At 39.5% G+C, this 21,452-nt stretch overlaps 1 protein-coding gene across 1 annotated transcript in view; it reads left to right on the top strand.

The window, feature by feature from the left end:
* Nucleotides 1-21,452, top strand: part of LOC108092172 — a 35,700-nt gene that overhangs the window by 2,484 nt on the left and 11,764 nt on the right. Inside the window, exon 2 of the mRNA XM_017191694.2 lies at nucleotides 15,559-16,376. Within this exon, the coding sequence (XP_017047183.2) occupies nucleotides 16,121-16,376 (256 nt within the window). The 5' untranslated portion in view covers nucleotides 15,559-16,120. The remainder of the gene's footprint in view (nucleotides 1-15,558; nucleotides 16,377-21,452) is intronic.

Genomic DNA, 21,452 nt, shown 5'->3' with positions numbered 1-21,452 from the left:
GGCCAAGACCAAAGACAAAGTTTTCCCGGCCGCAACTTGCACTCTGACACTTAATCAACAACGAAACTAAATGCGGTCGGTGGTCTCCGGTTGAGAAGTGCTCATGCTCATGACAAATGTGTAAATACCCACTGCCCAATGTCCGATGTCTAGAGTGGCCCAAAGGCCACAGGGAAATGCAAATGCTGTTGAAAACATTTTACCAATTGCATAAAGTTTCACTTTGCCCAAAAATACTCAAGCACCTGCTACTCTATTTACAATGCAATAAAAAAAATCAAAATAGTTCTCCGTACATTTTACTGCACAAGCAAAAATAAGGCCTAAATGGAATATTAAATTAGTACTAGAATCTCATAAGATGGCTAGTGAATAACCACTTGGGAAACCAGAGTATAAATATTAAACATTAAACAATTATACAGAAATGACTTTATATTAACACATGAAACATATCTGAACATATATTAAATCTTGATTAAAATATTTTTTACTGTGGCTGCCTTCCGGCTTTCTGCATTTCACTTCGAAGAATGTATTCTCGAAAATGTATTATGTTCATTGCATAATTATTATTTTTTATGCCCGGCGAAACATACATTTTGTCACTTGCTGTGGGTAAAATGGCATTTTTGCGCTTATTTAAGCCATTGCATAAATTTCAACTGAAAATGAATGCCAAACCACACACGCCCGTCTTGTGCGTTGGTGTGTATGCAAATTTACTCTGCGGCCGAGGGGAAAATGGAGAGGGGGAGGGTTTTGGAGAAGAGGGTCCTGGGGCAAGTGCAGGAGCCAGGACCGGAGCATAATGTGTGCTGGCCTTTAGCAACCAGACAGACGTGTTTCAGACATTTAGCATATAGCCACACACACACACACATCACTGAGCGGAGAAAGTACACCCACACACACACGCAAACATCGAAACATGCCCATACACACACATGCGCACGCTTCAATGTCAAAGTTGTCCAAAGAATGTGTGCGAAAATATTTTGCGAAATAAGGCGCGAATGAAAAATTTATAAAATATTCAAATAAGCACTTCGCATTTTAGCACCACGATAAGGAAACACTCAAAAATGCCGTACTGCCCTCATAAAAAATATCTGTGGCTGTCGCAAAAAAAAATTACAGAAATATGCAAAATTTTAATAAAATTAAGCGAAACGCTGAGAGTATTTATGGGGATTTTGGGGGAAGGTTGAAAAATCGTAGTCAAACTTTTTTAATGCAAAACCAAAGCTCTCAAACTTGAGCGATAAAGGCAAAAACGTTTCCATTCAAAATAAAATGATAAAAAATAACGAAGCAACAAGAGGAGGAGAAACTATTTAAGTTTTAAGCGTTTGACGCTTTACAACCGCAAAATGTCGACACAAAGTTTCACACGCATCCCGCCGCCCTTTTTTCCTTGGGAAATGAGCCAAATGCCAAGCTGAGCAGCGGCATCACTCCATTGCCATGTTAACCCAAAGTCATAAAGTCAAGGATAAAATGCAAAAGTACCGAAGTTTTAATTTAAATTTGAGCAGCTACGCGCGCAGCACAGATAAAAAATATGATCTAGCTGAAAAAAACGGAGCGGGAAACTTTTGTCAAGTCAAAGCAGAATGCACGACTTTGTCCCTTTCTTTTTCGTTGCTCACTACCCAAGTTGCCAATAATTCAGCACGTTTCTGAGATACAGAAATTGAAGTTGCCGGAAAAGTGAGTGAAACGGGGTACAGAGAGAAATGTGTATGAAACTGGCAGTGTAAGAAGCAATATAATTCCATTCAAAGGAGTGGGGCCAATATCTATCAAACTAAAACTATAGTTTCAATTTAAGGTTACATACGAATTTCCTTTATTTCTATAAGCTATCTAGCTTAAATAAATTTTATAAGACCATTTAAATGTTTTTTATAAAGGGAATTCCGATATTTTATTTAAGGGGAAGTGATTTCCATCTCTTGATGATATTTTCCCACTGTACAGCTAGAAGCTTTTCCGGAGAAAGTGGAGAAAGAGGGAATGAAGGAGGCACCGCAAAGAGTTACGATGCCTTTGAGTAAAACACTTTCTGCGGTCGCCCAGCCAGCCGCTGTCGCTTTCGAGCTGCGCTGAGCGTTATCTGCATAACTCATACGCACTGTGGCCGCCTAGTTTATTCGAGAGCAGGGAACAGAGCGCGCACAGCAAGAAGCTGCAGAAATTTGCAACACATGGCGGACCCCAGCTCCTCGCACACACTAACACACACTCGCTTACACATGGACACATGGTGCGATTTAAGCTTACGTAAATATGGCCAGAGCTACCAGCTTTATTCCGGCGTTTTTTCATCCTCCTAACAACATTTTCCCTCGCGCGAGTGGCTTATCGACTTGGGCTCCTCGCAGCTAGGTAAACTCCTCACCGCACGACTTGGGTATTATCTATGCATGAGTGTTTTTAATTTCTCCCCGACGATCCAACGATTTTTTCCACTGATGGTCTGATTAAGCCGCAGCTTCGAAGTTGTTAAGGGCCACTTTCCACATAAGATAGCGGAAAGTTCCCAACTATGGTTATTGATACTAAATAGTAAGAGAAGCTGAGAGAGAATGATATACATTAGAAGGAATGCAGACAAAATATAAAAAAGTTATCTATCCTCTCCGTATCTGTAATTAAAAATTAGGAATGAATTTATGTTAAACAAGTATTCAGAACATTTTTCTGCATAATCAAAGCAGATTTCCCACATTTATTTCCTTCAATTTGACCCGTCTGAAGCTCAACTCTTTCGCAAGCTGACCTCAGCTGTCGCCATCCATCAAATGCCAACGGATTCTTGGCCACCAAAGAGTGGCTCGCCCATCGAACGCTATCCATTTCGTGTGGCTCACTCATCTAATTCACGCCCAGGCAATGAAAAGCTAAGGAGTGCGTTTGAAGATCGAGCGAAACAACAAGGTTTTCGCCAGCTCGCCTGTTTTCCCACGCCATTTCCACGCCAGTTTCCATGTCGCATTGAGCGAGTTTTCCCGCAATGAATAGCTGAATGACAGGCAAAATGAATGGCACTGTCCGCTATGTCCGTCCACTGGAGGGGGTAATGGGTATCGGAGCGTGGTGCTTTACTCACAGGACGCTCTGTGTGACTAATGCAGGAGCATGGAATTGACAAGCAGCGTGCTCCAACAGCCCAAGACAATGGCAATAAAGCCGTAAAGGCAAACACACCAAATACACAACGATGTGCAACAGGGATGCTAGCTTGGCATTTCAACGGAACTTTTATTTAACAACGACAGAAGAAATGGCTGTGGAATACAAACAGACAACCTACAAGTTCAGCAATTTAAATCCGTTAAAAGTTCTCGTAATAGTTCTATTAAGAATATATATTTCATTATTTTAATATTTGTCTGTGCATATTATTCATTAAAGTATGTTAGTGATTACATTATATTGAGTGTTTTTATTATTTTTAAAATATATATTTAGGAGTTTATAATTTTGTTAGAGACTAACATCACTGCCTAACTTTTTCCTCGCCAAACTTCGACAAAATCGAAGTCGACTGGAAAAAGGTGTCTGCTAAGGAATACCTATACTGGCCTACTTTCAAAAACCACAAGGGACACATAAAGTATCAGATAGCGACGACCTCCAAAAGAGTAACTTGCCCGAGTCGCAAATCATTTAATTTGCCATCGAAGAAACGTTTTTGGGAAGAGGGTTCGAGAGACTGAACAAAGAATGTCTGGGTCACTGCAGACAGGTAAACAATGGGCTCTGTGAAATGTCATTAGCTGGGCAAAAATAACAAACTCAAGCTAAAAATACAACTCATTGTTATTCTCATATACCGACAGGAATTATAAAAAAAGACGTAAAACGGATAGCTTAGAATAAAACGCAGACAAGGATAGGTTGTCATTGGTATTACGTCCTCGATTCTGACAGAGATTGGATGTGCGGCAAATGAAAGTTCCACTTCTGATTGAGTCAATGATGATGCCATTAAAAGTCGCAAATTGATGTTTTTGTTTCAAATGTGTGTTGGTGTATGTGTATGTGTTTACATCTGTGTTCGCCTGTGTCTGTGTGTGCCAATTACAAGCGTTAGACGCTGTTATTCGCATTCTAACAACGGAAACAAGCCAGAGATTTATTTTTGATATTTCCGCCTTGGTGGAGCAGCAGCAGCAAAACATCGGAGAGAAACTTTTTCGATAAAAATGTAAATTTACTGGATATGTGTGACAAACACGCTACTGTATGTGTGCACTGCGAAAAAAAAATTATATATTTCTATTTATGTATTTGTTCAAAGTTTTCTAAAAACAACTTATATAATATTTAATTGTTAAATTTGCAATATCAAGAACAAATGGTGCGGCTTATATTGTTCCTACTTATTCTATTTTTCTTTCTCTCAGTGCATATATGGCACTCATACATTGATAAGATTCAAATGCGAATGACAATAATGCTCATGTTGTCGTTGATGAACCAAAAGAAACTTTGAGAAAATGAGGGAAAAAGCTGTGATCTCTGCTCATCACGCACGACTTGAATCATATTTTTATGGTTTTTTATTGACACATTTTGATTTGCCAGTTAACAACAATTCATTCATTTCGCATTGACTTACTTCATCGTTGCTAGTTAGTTTGTTGTCATCCCAACTTGCTTTTTAGTAGTTTTACATGGCTTTTTTTATGTAGCGCTACAAATTATGAACATACAACCAAAAACTTTTGGTATTACGCCAAAGGAATTTATCACATATAAGCACATAATTCCTTTTGTGCGACAATTTCAAAGGAAAAACATGTTTGGACATCGACAAAGAATGAAGGTGGATTACACAATAGGCATAGAGTATAAAAAACTTGGTTTAACGGACACATTAAGTTATGACCAGACATAAAAAGTTTCTTCTGTAGCTTTACTTTACTCAAAGAGTTATTTGTGGCAATAAAAACGCCATGAAATCATTCACTCTGTATGAATGAGTAAACTCATAATTAAAATATTACGAAAACAAACAAGCAACTTAAAAGGCCAACTGCCATCGATTCAAACTAACAAATAAATCAGGGCACTCAGACAGCCAAACAAAAATAAACAGTAATTAATACAAAATAATTATGTATTTAAGCAGTATAATAAATATTAAAAAATGGCACCACAACACAAATATTATTTCAGACAGCAGGAGGTAGATTTTAATGACCATAAAAAGCTGCATTTAATAGCAATTGTGAATTAAAGCGAACGGGAAATGTGAAAATATGCAGTGTTGCAGGTTTCTCAAATATCAGAAAAGGAAATGTAAAAAAGGACGCAAGACGATGACAACGTTATCGGGTGGAAATTATTTCCCAACAAAGTCGCAGTCTTCGAAATGGGGACACAATCACATTCCCCTTAAATGATTGGACGGATAAAACATATTTTTAAATCAAAGCCGGGTAGGGAAAAAAGGGACCTAACCGCTATTAGGCCGTATTGAGTACGGCGGTGGGAAATCCAAAAAGGTTACAAATAGCCATCATAAAAACTTTATTTGTGCAAAGGATTGAAAACAAGAGTCGACCAAGGGACAAAAGACGACGACATCTCATGCATGCCAAAATCGCTTTCTAACTCAACTCGATGCTGCACTGAGAAAAACTTTATATAACATTTATTATTCAGAAAAGAATTTAATGTTTCTATAAAATCAGAAAAAATCAGAGCATTCGTAAAAAACAATATTTTTTAATAAACAGATTTAAATTTATTTAACAATCGCATGTGTAATAAACAGAAATACTTTGTTAAGTATAAATTGTTGTCTTAACAAATTTTGTGAACTATTTTTAGACATTCAATCCTGGCATTAACTTCATTGGAAAAATTTTGATAACAATGTTTAACTGATATTATTATTATTGTTCGCCGTGTGAATATTTCCCATATATTCTCTATTATATGGTCAAATGTGGGCTGTGGGTGGCTGGTCCCTTTCCGTTGGTTGCTGAAGGTCGACAAGCGTGTTTATTGTTGTTTATGTGCCATGATGCTTTGCCCACAATTTGCAGTCCTCAAACTCCCCTTTGATTTTCGTTATTCGTTTCGTTTCGGTTTGGTTCGGTTTGGTTTGGTTTTCTGTGGGGCTTTGCGATTGCCTTTGTTTGGCGTTGTTAAAAAACATTTATGCGCCATTATCAAAAGCAATGCGACACCCACACACACACATGTTGCTTATTGTTGTTCACGAGGTTATAGCATTTGATTATTGCCAGGGATTAAGCTATAATTGCGTATCGCATTTCGGTTATTTGCTTTCATTCCACGTCCGAGAATCGGTTAATGCTTATGGGATGGATGTTTGTGTCCTTGCTAGTGCTACAGATATCGAAATCATTAGCGGCTGCAATATGTTCTGATGATTCCGCCAAGCCCTTAAGCCCTTGCATTTGTTTTTAGCTCCGTGTAAAGTGTAATGTTGATTTAGTGACCAAAAGTGTGCCTTCTTAAACTGAAAAACCCCCGAATTTTTGGGTGAACTCAATCAGGAAACCACACGCACACACACTAGCCCCAAGCGACCTCACACATATACATACGTATGTGTGCAGCAGCTGGAATCGGTTTGAAAATTTCAGGCATATTTGGCAACGGGTCATTAAATACGGAAATTGAGTCAACAAAAGCCAAAGACGCCAGGAAAGGAGCAGGAAGGATATATACAAGCCACTAACACACACGCACTTCCACCCACAAGAGACCATACAGCTAAGGCCATTAAAATAGTGCTGATGATATTTTTTTAAATATTGATATATTACATAAACCATATCTATACAAGTTTTTATTGTTTTCATACAAAAATAAATTTATTAAATACAAATTAATGAATCATTTGATTTGATGATAATCAAATTAATTATCATTTTTAAAGATACTATTTTTACCTTTGCTGTACTAAACATACGTGAATAGAGTGCTTTCTACACACACACACAAGAACAACATCTCGGAAGTTTTATTTTTGGTCTGCTTCGGATCGCTGGCAAAAGTCAAGCTACATAAAAGATGCCCCGAATCGGTTACTTGTTTTTGTCGCCCCAGCCGCCTGGCTTTTGATTATGTAACCCTCGGTTTTTAGGGACCCCAGCCAAGCATAACAGATGCAAACCTCACGAATAATTGCCGACGAGGAGGGAAAAGACTGCCTTCGATTGGCTGCCAATAACAGAGAAGGAACTTTCGGCCCGAAAGGACTCGAATGCGTATTTGTGTGTGTTTGTCAATGAGTTTAACTGTGTATGTGCTCGAGTCAAAGGTTAAACTTAGCAATGTGTTGATTGCGGGTCAAGCGTGAAAGCGGTCCAAACGTATTTGCTATACTATATTTAAATTGTTGATTTTGTGTGAATGTCGCACTTTACCTAGAAAATAGGGTGAGGATCAACAAATTTAAGAAAGTGCTTTCTAAAATTTCTAGAAAGTATTCTTATTTCTAGCATTTTTACCCAGTGAGCTGCTTATATTTTCCAAGCCAAGCTTACAGCTTAATGCAATCATGCAACTTTAGAATCAATAACTTTCTCGATAAACAAGATAGTCTGAACTAGACAACCAGGCGTACCAATTATGTTTAACAAGGCCTTGAGATTTGCAAGGGAATTCTGCCGACGTATTACTGTCCCACCATCTCTGCTGAAAGCGAGTTATAATTGAAATAATTGCTGGTTATTTGGAACAATCAACACAGCAGGTGGGCGGCAAACTTTGCTCACTCGTCGGCGATTTGTGTTTGGTTTGGGGATAGTTTACCATTTACCCAACCGCCCAAAAATTCATTTACATCCACATTTCCCTTGCTCTCGCTGTGTGCCAACAATTGCTCATTAAATATTAGGCATAACTTGTCCGTGAGTGGAGAGTTGTGGGCTTAAATTGGTTTTGGTATTTTCGGTCAGTAAATTCGAACTCTTTTAAATATTTGCGGTTGTCTATACACACTAATAACTCAATCATCTGGCTGAGTTAAATAAGGCATTACTATTGAAAGAACCTTTTTTACCTAATCAATAAAGAAATGTGTTTAATTTTAAGCGCAAAAAATGAATTTCTTTTAAACAATTAGAATCAATTTTATCCAGAGTTTTGCAAATTATATAATACAGACATAAAATATAACGATAGATAAGCAACAATTTTGCTATCGTTGCTTAGAACCGAAACATTTAATGGGTTCATTGAATGCAGACCGCAAACCAGCGATACGTGATTGCAATTGGAATTGGCGTCCATCGTTTGCAGGGAAATTGGGTTAATTAGCTGGTCAGGTCAGATAGTCAGGTCAGGGCAGATAAACTCATTGATATACAACACAATGGCACCAAGTTTGCTCTGCCGACTGCCAGACTTTGGTAACAAAGAAAACACCCATGGCAACGGCGATGCGAACGGCAAACTGCGAACTGCGAACGGCGAACTGGAGTGGCGAGGTATGCAATAAACATAATTAAAACGCCTTAAATTCACGGAACAGAGTGCCAAGAAAATTAACTTTTCAGCATTGTTGGCGACAATTTCATGCAAGAACTGCCGCCGCTGCAGATACTCGGCCTTACGGCACAACAGGCGCAATTAACATATTTTATCAATCTTTTTTCTGGCCCCGCTGCCAGCTCCACTTACGCAATTTAAATAACTCAAGTGGCAAACGGCGCAAAAGAGCAAAGGACACTCGAAGCGGGAGGAAGTCGAAGGGGGAAGGGGCTTCGCAGGTCTACGAAAGGACGTATGGCGGAGTCACCAGCCCCATAAACACATTAACACTTTGCGTATGGGTGGGGTCCTTTCTGGTGGGTGGTTGTTTGGGTGGTGGGGTGGTGGCCGGTGGGGCGTCAGGTGAAGTGCTGGCGGGTCAAAGTTGGCCAGGCAACATTAAGCCCGCCAAGTATTTTTATTTTTTCCCATACATCGCTGATTCGTGCACTGAAGAAAAAAGTAGGAAATTAAATGGGTGACAATACTTATAATAAAACATATAAAAAACTTTTCAATATAATAACACTTCTTACGAATTAAAAAAAGGTTGACTGTTTCAATCAATATGAATTGAAATGCTTTATTACTACAAATACTGCATACTAATTAAATTATATTTTTAGCTAAAGAGGTTGTTCAACATATTTTAGATTTTCTTAATTACTTAAGTATTTTTTTTAAGGCAATTCTGAATGTTTTTTTCTTTGCCGCGTAGGCCCATGAGTGCCGGGTCGACTGGCAAGGTCGCCTAGCAGCGGCCAACTCACGCACTTGGCGGATAAACAGGATCCGCAGGATATGCGAGAGGCTGCCACATAAATTACACTTTAATTTTGCAGCATTTTTGGCCACTGCTTATAAATCAGGCGAGTTTCGCCGAACGCGACGCCGACGACAGCTGGCTGGTCCTCCGCCGGAATCTCTCTCTCCGGCGGCAGCGGGAGGAGCTCCGGGTGCTTGGTCCTTGGTCCCTGGTCCTTGGTGCTTGACTCCCCTACAGCCACTCCTCTGGTGAAAGCCAGGCCACTCGCAATATTGAAATTTCAATTTAATTACATAGAACGAGGGCCCGACCTCAGGCCCATGTGCCCGCAAAATGAGCTGTCGTTGTGGGTCAAAAAAGAGTCAGCGGCACGGCACCGACACCACCCGGCATAAAAACCACCCAGAAAAACCCACCCAAAACAACACCAACAAAAAACACCAGCAGAACCCTGTTAGATCTGCTCACTTGAACTGAACTGCTCGGCGGTTTGGCTTAATTTGTTGAGATAATTGTGCCGAAATTATATTATTATTAAATTCGCATCCGTTAGTCCTTCTTTTTCTCCATGCTTATTATGAAAATTGGATTTCAAGTGCTCTGTGTGTGTGTGTTCGTTAGAGTGTGTGTGTGTGTGGGTGGTTGAGTGAATTTCGACCTTAGTCGGGGGTTTCCTTCTCGTTACGTAATTGGATTTTGTGTGAGATTTGGCCAGAGAAAAAAGCAAGCAAAAGGAAAGGAAAAGGCCAAATGTTATTAGCTGGGGGTCAAGGGCTGAGTTCTGGAATCAGTTCCTGAAATTTTGATAGAAGGACAAGAAGGGAGGGGAAGGAGCAGCCCTTCCATTAGGTCGTAGCCTGCAGATCCTATTTGTGACTGGAGCTCCGCAAAAACCATAGAATAACTCAAAAGTTCCTCAGCATTTCAGTTGTCTCTTTTTGCCCCATTTATAAATTTCGCACGCTCGGCGAATCGCGGATTTAATGCTAAAACGGGCGTGGCAGCCTCAACAACAATGCACGTTGTTCTCGCAAACTTCGGGGCGGGGCTTTTAATTAATTCGCGGGGCATCAAAAGTGGAAACAGAAGCCAGCCAGCAGCGCAAAGATTCAAAGTCAAGTTGCCAGCGCAAAATCAGCGGAAAAAAAGCAAAAGCCAGTGAGCGAGCGGCGAAACAAAAATAAATGCGTATGAATTTACAAAATATGATTATGAATAAAGGCCATTCATGCAAAAGGCTCAGCGTCAGAGGAAACCGCAAATGTGGGAAAGTTGCCACATGAGGGGGGTTAAATTATGGGCGGTCCGCTGGAGTGGGGTTAACCACATGCCGATTGTGGGCCGTGCAAAATCAATTTTAAAGCGTATTTAATAAAAGCGCATTTGTGCGTTTTCAGCGGCAATTAAGTGCAGCGAAGTGCAGCCAACTGGCGGATGCTCGCTCGTCTTCCATTCGATGTAGCTCTTCCGAAAATGCTGCGTTGGCCCCTCCATTTAACCCATTAAGTGTTGCTCAAGGAGTGGAGAAATCCAACGAGTGAATAAATACTTTCTTTGAGAAGAGTTTCAATTGGTTTTCTCATGCTTTCTCTGAAATGGATTGAAATATAATAGGAAAAGGCGAGCAATCTCCATATAAAACATTTTTAATAAAGCATTTTAATAATGCAAATAAATTACCTAAAATTTCAAATTTCCTTGGGCTTAAGCAAAGGTATTAAATTGTTTTAAGGCACCTACAATCTATTTCTGAGCTCTCGTATTCAACGGGTTAAGGGCACGTGGATGTCGCAGTAATTAAGCTGATGTGAAAATCTTTGACTTGGCGCGAACACAACGAGTGGGCAATTAAATGCTTCATCCGCGGGAAGCAGGAAGAGACGCTGACTTAATGCTGCTGCACCATCGATGACATCACCTCCGCCACGGCAGTAGTATCACCAGATACCAGATTACCAACCCAGGGATCAATGTCATCGACTGCGGCGACAGATTTATGACAATCCGAGGGACTTTCGCCCATCTGGGCCTCATGCTCACCTGACAGCTGATGGCCCGTTGGAGCACCGAAACTTTGAAATCAACATTTCAATTTGTTGGCGGCTGCCGCTCTGGCAATTTGGTGTGAAAAACTTGTAGCTATTTTTAAGTCATCAGCAGCGGCAGCAGCAGCAGCAGCAACAAAAACAGCAGAAGTAGCAACAGTAGCAACAACTGGAGTCGCCTGCAACTTTTATTGCCCATGTGCTGGGCATGTCTTCGTGCCAATTGCGTCATGGCAGGCGAAATGTGTCAAGTGAGCGGTGACTGATGTGGCGAGTAACAAGGAGTAGTTGCACACTTAGCGAAAAATAACCGAAGTTCTACAAAAATTAATTTGAATTTGAGTTTATGCGTATAATTACGTTACCGTCTCGAATGCGTTTTCCATTAAAGCACTTATTCTCTTTTCAATTTATTTATATCGTTAATCTTTACAAGTGACTTGCCTTGAGAGAATCTACTGTATTCTTCTAAAAATTGATGGCACTGTTAATTAAATTATTATTAATTCAATATCAAAGATGGCCAAGCTATAAACTGACACACATTCAAATAGCTTATATTCCTATTAAATATGAAACATCAATACATGGCTTAAACTAGCCACAAAATCAATTAAAATTGGGCAGCCTTAAGACAAGAAAACTAATCTCTGTTGATTAGAAGCATTAAGTCTTAAACGTTACATTGTTAAATTTAATAAGACATGTTTAGTGCACTTAAAAGGTGTTGAACTTGTCTGAAAGCAAATTAATATTAGATTACTCAGCGAATTTATTGATAGGCCACTTACTTATCTTCTGTTGCTTTTAAATAAAATTTCAATATTTCACAACTAAGAAGGACTTTTTTTAAAAGCAGCGGTAAAGTAAGTACGCTCGTGTTTTTCCGGCTCCCCCTTTCGAGTCGTGTTGCATGCGAGAAGCGTGCATAAAAATGTTCCATTCAAGCACTGGAATTAAAAGTAACGAGAGCCGCTGTGGCAGGAGTGAGAATGCAAAGAAGCCCAGAGGAGGTGGCACTCGAGGTGGCGTTGGCTTTATTCCGGCAATTGTCTGCGACAGTTAACCCCACACAGACACACGCGGATATACCATACTATATGGCGAGTATATAGCCAACTCTTGAGCCGCTGTCATTGTCAATGTCTCCAGACAAATGCGCCTGAGATGCCTGAAATGGCGTAACAAGCTAGTGAGTTTGAGTGCCCAACCCAGCCTATCCCATCCCCATCCTCTTCCATCCCATCTCCTTCCCATTCCATTCAGAAAAAAGGCGGAAAATGGGGGTGGCAATCGTTTCGGTGGAAAGTGGGTGGCTGGGCTGGCGGTTCCCACGCAAATTCGCTGCACGCGCAATGCTAATCTGCTTTTAATTAAAACCAACTCGCATTGCCGAAAAGTCTAAGAGGCTTCCTCCTGCCTTCAGTTAGCTAATTGTCTTTTGTCATTTGTCTTCTTGGCCAAAATATGCCAGCGACAAGCGACAGTTACAGTTACATATGTGGAAGTTCACTCGACCCAAATGACAATTACAATACAAATGTTTTCTGTCCTGACAGTGACTGCCTTCGTGTGGTTGCTGAGGTTAAACTCAATAATTGTATCAGAGATAATTAAAAGAAACGGAATTAAATACGATGACAAAGACAAGCTGAACGCAAGGTGATGGAGAACAGGAGTTTTATTTATTCCATTGTGGTAGGCTGAATAAAGTGGCTTTAATAATTACTTAAAGATGTATATTGTTTCTACTTACAAAATATTCATCAGAAACTTTTTTTGTTGCCAACCTTTTTTTATTTGGTGGCAAAATCTTTCTACAGAAATTATATGTGTATTATAATACACTAGCATTTATAATATGTACATGCCAAAAGGATACCTTTTTTTTTGTTTTGATTTTAGTTAGAAATTATAATCAATTTATTATCAATTAATTAATGACGCCATTAGGAAATGTGCCCCCAGCTAGCTTTATTAAAATCATTCGATTAATTAATATGACAACAGCAGAACAAAGTTAAAGAAAAGTTAAAAGCTGGCCGCAATTATGTTAAATGCTTTTTAAACTTTTAATGGCATGCCAAATATTAATTGCAATACCCATTTCCCGATCCTTTGTTCATTAACTAACGAATGCAGTTTCACCGTCATTATAAATTGCAAAATATTAGGCAAAATCAATCAAAGCGTTAAAAAGGGGAGGAAAGAAAAAACAAAACCAAAAGCATATAAAATATGTCAAACACAATTAATTATAAAATTCATAAAACAAAGCCACAGACATTAAAACAACAATGGAGGCCATAAAAGCGTCAGAGAGGGAAAAATGCATGAAAAATGCGACAGACAAAATTATCATTCATAATAATTTGTACAAACAAACAGGGAAAGCTGTGGGGAAGAGCGGCGAAAAGGGAAATGTTTGCAACTGTAGCCTAGGTAAACAAAGAAACTGGGGGCGAACGATGGGGCAATAGAATGTTTCACGCCGAGGCAACAATTACAAAAAATGATGTTTTATTTAAAATACCAGACTGCAAACGGAGGGGGTTTTTTGTTGAAGGGGGCGCGGGCAGCAGACAGGGAATAAAAATAACAATGCAACAGCAGTGATAATGTTGCCGGCAACACATGTTTACAGCAGCCAGAAAGAACCGCAGATACAACAACAACAACAGCGGCTGGCAGCAGATTTAAAACCAACCCCCAGCCCCCTTTCCTATCAAAAAATGTCAGACGCCTGTGCACACATTTTAATCAATAAACAAACGTGAAAATATGACAAACAAATTAATAAAATGCAGCAAACGCCGGCCCAGACAATGACAAAATATTATAAATGAATCCGAGGGCTCCTCGGTATCGAGAAAATGGAAGGAGGAAGGGGGAAGGGGGAAGGGGGAACCTGATGGGGAAAAGTCGGGGGGACAGGTCTATATATAGGGCCACAGCAAGCATCCCTTTTCCACTCGTCGACTGTCGACTAATTGTGACAATTCGGTCTCACACAAATGGCATAATAAATGTTGAGCAGAGGAAATGATGTGTGAAGTGCAGGCCTTTATCCCCCTTAACCCACCACTCCACTTAACCCACTACTTCCCTGCCCCATCCAGCAATCGATGACCAGGCGGAAGTGATTTTTGGTTTCAGCGCACGATTGTCTGTCAGCTGGAAATGCATGCAACAATGCTGATGCTGCCCCTCCAATTAGCCAAACTTTGCATACACTCGGCAAAAAATAAAGCGATAACAGAAAAAATATTTTTTAAATGTTCTCTAATGTTTGTTGGTAATTAAAGGACTTTAACATTCTTGAATAGTTTAATGTAAACATATGTATCTGCCATAGAATATATTAAAATTATAATATCTAATTTTTTTAATAAAAGTAGGCTTCATGAATTTATTTAAATGTATCCAATTTTATTTACAAAACGTTAGGAATAAATTAAAATAAATTACGAAAAGCACTAAACATTGATATAGTTGTAATGAAATCTGCATTGATTTGTAAACTTGCAATGAAAAATGTTGAGGACATGAATTAAATGTTATTGTTAAATATATTAAATTACAAATAGTAGTAATGTTTAAACGTAGGCCTATTAAATGACATCGATCGATTTTTAAATTTAATAATACAGAAATAAGAACCATTTTATGTGACATATTTTTCCATGTGCTGCCGAAACCAATCGCCCTTCATTGTTTAGAAAGCGATTGCAGAACAATGCCAAAACAGGAAGCGATGAGGAGCAGAACTCTTTTTTTTTAGGGGAACACTAGTAGTTGAAGGACTGGCGGCAAATGTGCGGTTTCCTGCACTGAAGCGCATAATTGAGCATTGGGGAAAAGTCGTAAATAATGCAAAAGCCGATTGCTGGCGGCCGTCGAAATAACCAAATCCGATACCCAAATTGGGAGCCGTCGAGTGGACAGCCTGCTAATTAGTCCCTGGGTCTGATTCCTTTTTTTTTCTGTGCCCCCGGGAGATTTGAGAAAGGTCAATGGGCACTGATGGGCCACTGATACTTCCTATCTGGGGTCCCCAAACGCATAAATCAATCCCGAAAACGGTCGCGGAACGTGACGATCGCTGGAATTTTTATTTGGAACTTTGTACACTTTACGAGACAGCAATAAAACTAATATTTCAGCCTGTGTCAACAACTAATTGAGGCGTACACCGCCTTTCTCTCTCTCACTGTTTTGCAGGGAAATGTTTTGGAGCAGCAGCATATGAAGTAATTAGAGGCGGTACTAAAAATCGTCCATAAACGTCAAAAGACAAACATTTTCGCGGAAGAACAACTGCAAGGCAGTGCCATCGACGTTTTCCAGGCAACATGTTGCCGGCAGAAGCCACCACAAGCGGCAGCAGCAGCAGCGACAACAGCAACATCGACTGACAGCAGCAACACAAACAGACAGCAGCAACATCCGAGCATTCAGTCGCAATTCTGACGATTGCGTGACGCGTTCGCTTCGCGGCAATGAAAGAGATAGGAAGTCTTAAGAAGAAAGAGAACGAAACAGTGGCGAAGACAAAGTTTCAAGTGCAAAGTATAAATTGAAAAAACACAAACAAGAAATCAAAATACGTAACAAAGTGCGTGCCAACTCGAAGTAATATTTTAAAAATAAATTTGAATAAATTACGTAAACAATTCCGAAAAAAAGCGGATTTAAGGAATACAAATTAGCATAATTTAGTAAGGACTTGCAGAGGCAAGCAAACATTCGCTTCGCACTTAATTAGTGTCTAAAAGCGTTGACAATGTGGCAGACACTATCAGCTTTTAGCACATCACTCAGGGCAACAGGAACAGCAGCAACACCAGCAACTTGCAACTGTGGCCACAACTTGGAAAACGCGGAAATGCAAAGTCACATGTTGCCATCAGCAGACATCGCGACAACAGAATTGCGTAGGTGTTGCTGTCGCACAAAAATCACCCGCAGCAACAGCAGCAATAGTTGCAACTACTACAGCAACATACTGCAATGGCTATTGCTGTTGTGCCTTTTATGTGGTAAGTAGAACCCCTCAAATGAGCCATGGTCGAGTGCAGTAAGTGACTTTTAACAAAACGCGCTTAAATGTCTCTGATTTAGTGCGCCACGCCCTAAGGGGCAAAACTCGTAAAAAAAAAATGCCGGGGGATAAAGTAGAGAAGACAAACCGCCAAACCAAAGTGATATAGAGATGTACTGAATGAAAAAAGTGCTGCAGTTTTAGCCCTTGAATAAGATATACAGGGGGGATAGCCAGCAAAAAAATAAATAAAAACGCTCAACACAAATCAAGATGAATTTCCGTGCATTTTTGTGCAGATTTTTGTACAGCTTTAGCCAACAAAAAAGACCAGAGACAAACACACATGGGCAGCCAAAAAAAAGGGAATGAAACCAACACACAACGGTTGGTTTTTAGTTTTTTTTTTTTTTTTTCGTTACAACAGCCACAGCAGCAAAAAATGGCTAAACAGCAAAGAAAAACATTTGAAAATAGCGCCAAGAAATAGAAGAAGATTAAATGGCAAACGGAGGGGGTTATGGGGTGAAGTTGGGCGGTACGTCAGCGCAATATAAATTGACTCGTGTTTTTCATTTAAACGTTTTCGCCCCCGTCCCATTCGCTTTTTGCTGCCTTCAATAATTCGGCTGCAGCAACGATAGAAGCAGCAGTAGAAGCAGAAGAGCAGCTGCAGTTGTTGCCACTTAAACCTGAAATTAACTTTGGCCCAGGAAAGTATGCAGCGAAGAAACATGGCAAATCGGGCTACGTGAGCCGGCCATACACGTATGTGCTGCACTGTACACCCAGTCCGTACTTGTGGCTCTGTTGCTGCTACTGCTGCTGGTGCTGCTGCTGTTTTTTTCGTGGCCAGCATTTCCCTCCGTCCTGTGTGGCTTGATTATTTCGTTTGGAATTGATGCTGCCATCAATTATAGAAAACCACAAAAGGAGCAAGACAGCGGGATGGGAAAAATGAATCCGGTTAGCAAGCCAGCAGCGTCTGATGCGAATGCAGTGAGCGAAAATTATGCTAATTTGAATTAGGGTGGGGTTTAATTAGAAAAGGATGTATTACACAGGTCACTTGCTTAGGAATTCAAAAAGCCAAATACTCAAGTTTCAATTTAAAGGTTCTAATCTTTAAAATACATCGCTTAATATTTGAAATTATTAAATCTTGTAACTCCAAGCAAATTTATGTCTTAAGTTTCAACACTGTTGGATGTTAATAGCCTTCGCTATAGAAACTGGAGATTCGCAAACCATAATTTCGGATTTAGTTACAATTACCGAGTTTCCCGCTCAGTGTGAGCCAAGAGTAATGGACAGCCAGCGTGCAATTGAGTTTCCATTGCCGCTGGCTGATTGCTTGGTCGGATGGCTTTAAAGCCATCGCTTTGTAATCGATGGCCCCGCAAAAGCGCTGGCCAATGCTAAAATAAACCGAAATCAATTTGGTTAAGCCCCGCCTGGGAGGCAGATCGACCGAGCGACCGACCATCCGACCGACCGCCCACTTAACTAATCAGGATAAATAAATATTTATAATTAATTTAAAATATAAACAGCAGAGCGCCCGGGCATCGCAATTAATTTTGGTTAGTTTCGGGGGACAAGGAAATGGAAATTGTAGAAGCTCTGCGGATGGCAAGCGGAAAACTTTCATTTTGATAACAAGGCAAACAAGCAAAGTGCTCATCGCCCAAGATTCGGGCATATGAATAAATGACTGAATGCATGAATAAGCAATCAACAATAATGGCTCGAGATGCTGAATCGGGCTTGAATGAGTGGCGAGTGGCAAGTGGCTGCTGAAGGTGAGTGGCTGGTGGATGGGGATTTTATGAAAATATATGCACAGCGAAGAGGTGAGGGTTCAAGGCAGCCGACACCCCAGAAAACTGGCCATGGTCAAGTGCCAGGAGGTGCGAACGGGACGCCCAGCTAATGAGCCAAGTCATCAGGTGGCGGCGAAAAGGGGTGGGGCAGTGGGTCGTCCAGTGGGTGGTTCAAGGTGGTTGAAGGTGCTCGAAGGTGGTTGAAGGTGGCGAGTGAAAGCAAAGGGAAAGTGCGTGAGCCTGCGCGTGCTTAATGAACTGCAATCAATGGTCCAGTGCCAGTCGATAAGGAGGCTGAAAGGCGACCGATTGTGCGTGCAGCATAGCGTTGGCCACAAAATGCAAGCACTAAAAAAATTAATAAACAAGCTTATAAATTATAATTTAAAAAAAATATCTAAATTAGAAACATAACAAGAGTTTTTTGGTATGAAAAGAAAAAGAAAGAAGGAAAGAAATGAATTATATTGTATTATACCTATGTATATAAAAACTTATTTACCATTTTTTGTGATTCCAAATTTATTTTTTCTATCGCCTGCTCTTTGATTTCCAGTTAAATACTTTTAAAGCTAAAAAAATAAATTTTTTGTATAAAGTAAAACGAGTAAAACAGATTTTAAAAAATTTATTATATTTTTCCTATTTTTGCTGAGTGCTTATCAGACAAATTGATAGCCAGTGATTTACAGAGCCACTCGCCCAGGTTGGCGCATTAATTACGAACATTTTGTGGAAATTTATTTAAACCAAAAAACCAAAAAGGGGCTGGCACGTGGGGTAAAAACGGGAAGAGATGGGACATGGTCCACACCCCTTTGGCTTGCGTGAATTCGTTTTGGGCGTGAAATTGCTTTCAACATTTAATTACAAAAGGTTCCTGTGATGGTTTATTTCTGGCTCATCAACCGCACTTTCAGCCAACCGATTTTCCACCACTATTTGCTGCAATTTGTTATCAGAACCCAAACACGCACCTCACCTGCGAAAGCGTTGTCTTTGTTTACCTGGCCGTGTGTGCCTGATGTTTCGGGATAAGTTAAAGGGATTAGCCCGAAAGGAAGCTGCATGTGTGTGTGCCTAACAATTAGCCGCAAAATCAATTTTACACAAAACAGCCGAAGTAATCAACGCCTCGAGGTCCAAACAAAGCGAATCATTCCAATCGGTTAGAACGATTATCGATTGAATACTGGAAGCTCAAGGTGCCGGTATTAAATTAAACTGCACATGTGTGAACAAAATAATAAACCACAAGGAGCTGAGAACCCAACTATTGTCAGCAATAATGGTAGCAGCATGAAGCCTTTTTCTCCGGCTTTCTGCGCCAACTGTGTGATATAAAATATAATTGAATTGATATGATATGGGGCTTTTGGAGAGGCATCCTACGGGCCCCAACAACAATGGCCACCCACATAACTGACATTCATTTTTATGTTTATTGGCCGCATGCAAATGTGAAGCTCAAAAGTCGGAGATGAAAGCCCTAGATATATATACATAGTTAAAGGGGATCTGAAGTTGAAGCTGATGGCCCAAGAGTCTTTTTCATTGATGACTGTCTCCCAAATTCAGAAAATTTTTTCATTAAAAACGACACAAACAAGAACACTAAGAATATACAAACTGTAAATCAAATAGTATTTACTTTATAAAAATGATTAAAAACCCAAAAAAATACTTCTGGCAGAAACAAATTTTAATTACATTTCTTGTTGACCAAGGAGATTTTTCGTGTTTCCTATATTAATATTGTTTATTTAATTAAGTCTTTGATTTAAGCAATCAAGCATCAATTAAGCAATCAAGCGTGTTTCGAAATATTTTAATGTCAGTTTCACTTAAATTGAGTTCTAGACCACACTGTTGGCAATGAAATTCATAATTAATCACAATCTAAGCATTTCAGCCCTCCTTTTTCCATAAAGACGTTGAACATACATATTTATTATTATTAACAGTTGACTCTATCTCGTATATAATTTATCATAACGAGTTTGAGTGCATTAAAGTCGTCTAAAAACATTCAACCACACTGCTGACTGTAGGAATTAGCAATAAATGTTGGCCAGAAATTTTAGTTGAATGGCAAGTTTTCACAACGCATAAAAACTATAAAAACTTTTCAGCATTTCAATTCATAATTCAACACATAATTATATCATGCCGGCTTTGTCTATCTCTGCTCGACCATCCTGTTTCCGTCTCTTTCTCGTGTTGTAGCCCCCTCTCTTTTGCTCCAATGCGGGACTTTGGCCGAGCGAAATATGTCAGAAACTTTTCAAAACTGTAACAGCGCCAATTTGTCTACAAAAACGTTGACCGTAGACCACTCACAATCCCCTAAAACATTTGTCCACCCACTTCAAATGTAATTTCAACTCAAATTTCGCTGTGTAAAATTTATGCAAATATTTCCATGCTCTTTCCTTGTCTAATATATTCCGTTGTAGTTGCTTATGCATTTTGCTAAATAATTGCGAGCATTTTTTTTGCTCGTTGCGAAAGTTATACGATATTTCGCTGGTCCTTTTTAGTATTTTGTGTAGTTGAAATATTGCGTTAATTATCACGAAATGCCGCAGAGTATATACATATACATGAATACATATATATATATATATATATATATATATGTATTTGCCCAAAGGCGTCTGTATCTGTTTGATCCTGTTTGTGAGTGTGCAACCACGCAATTTATATTTTTGTTAATTTTGTTCATTTTTGGCCACGCGTAATTACATGAAGAATTCATGCGTAAAATTTTGTTATTGTGTTTGGCCTCGTAAATTGTTTAACTTTTAAACATTTATTGGATGTTGGCCGTATCATCCGAAAAACCAATTTTCGCTTGTGAAAAGGAGGAGAGCCATGTTTTTGGGGGGCTTGTTTTTTTTATGGGTGGGCAAAGCAATTGACAGCGAGCTGGGAAAACACAACTTTAAAACTAACATTAAAGATTAAACTGGAAAAATACGTTCTAAAAAAATGAAAAAGTTTCCTAACTCCTAAAAGAATTGCATAAATAAAGCTTTAAGTTGCTTTCTCGTGAAAAGTGAGGGAAAAGAAGATTGAGCTCCAGACAATAAGTTAAATTAGTTTTGCTAGTATCGCGGCGTCTTATCGTTTTTTTGTTTCTTAACTTCTGCCGCTCTTTACGACACTAAAAATATTACCCATAAATTATCAGAAGTGAGTTCATCACATGGCTTGCACTTCCACATTTTCCACCGATTTTCATTCACTTC

This window comes from Drosophila ficusphila, unplaced genomic scaffold (assembly GCF_018152265.1).
Source record: "Drosophila ficusphila isolate 14025-0441.05 unplaced genomic scaffold, ASM1815226v1 contig_791, whole genome shotgun sequence".
Classification (NCBI taxonomy): domain Eukaryota; kingdom Metazoa; phylum Arthropoda; class Insecta; order Diptera; family Drosophilidae; genus Drosophila; species Drosophila ficusphila.
Note: the sequence above shows the minus strand (reverse complement) of the source record. Positions and strands in the feature narration are given on the sequence as shown.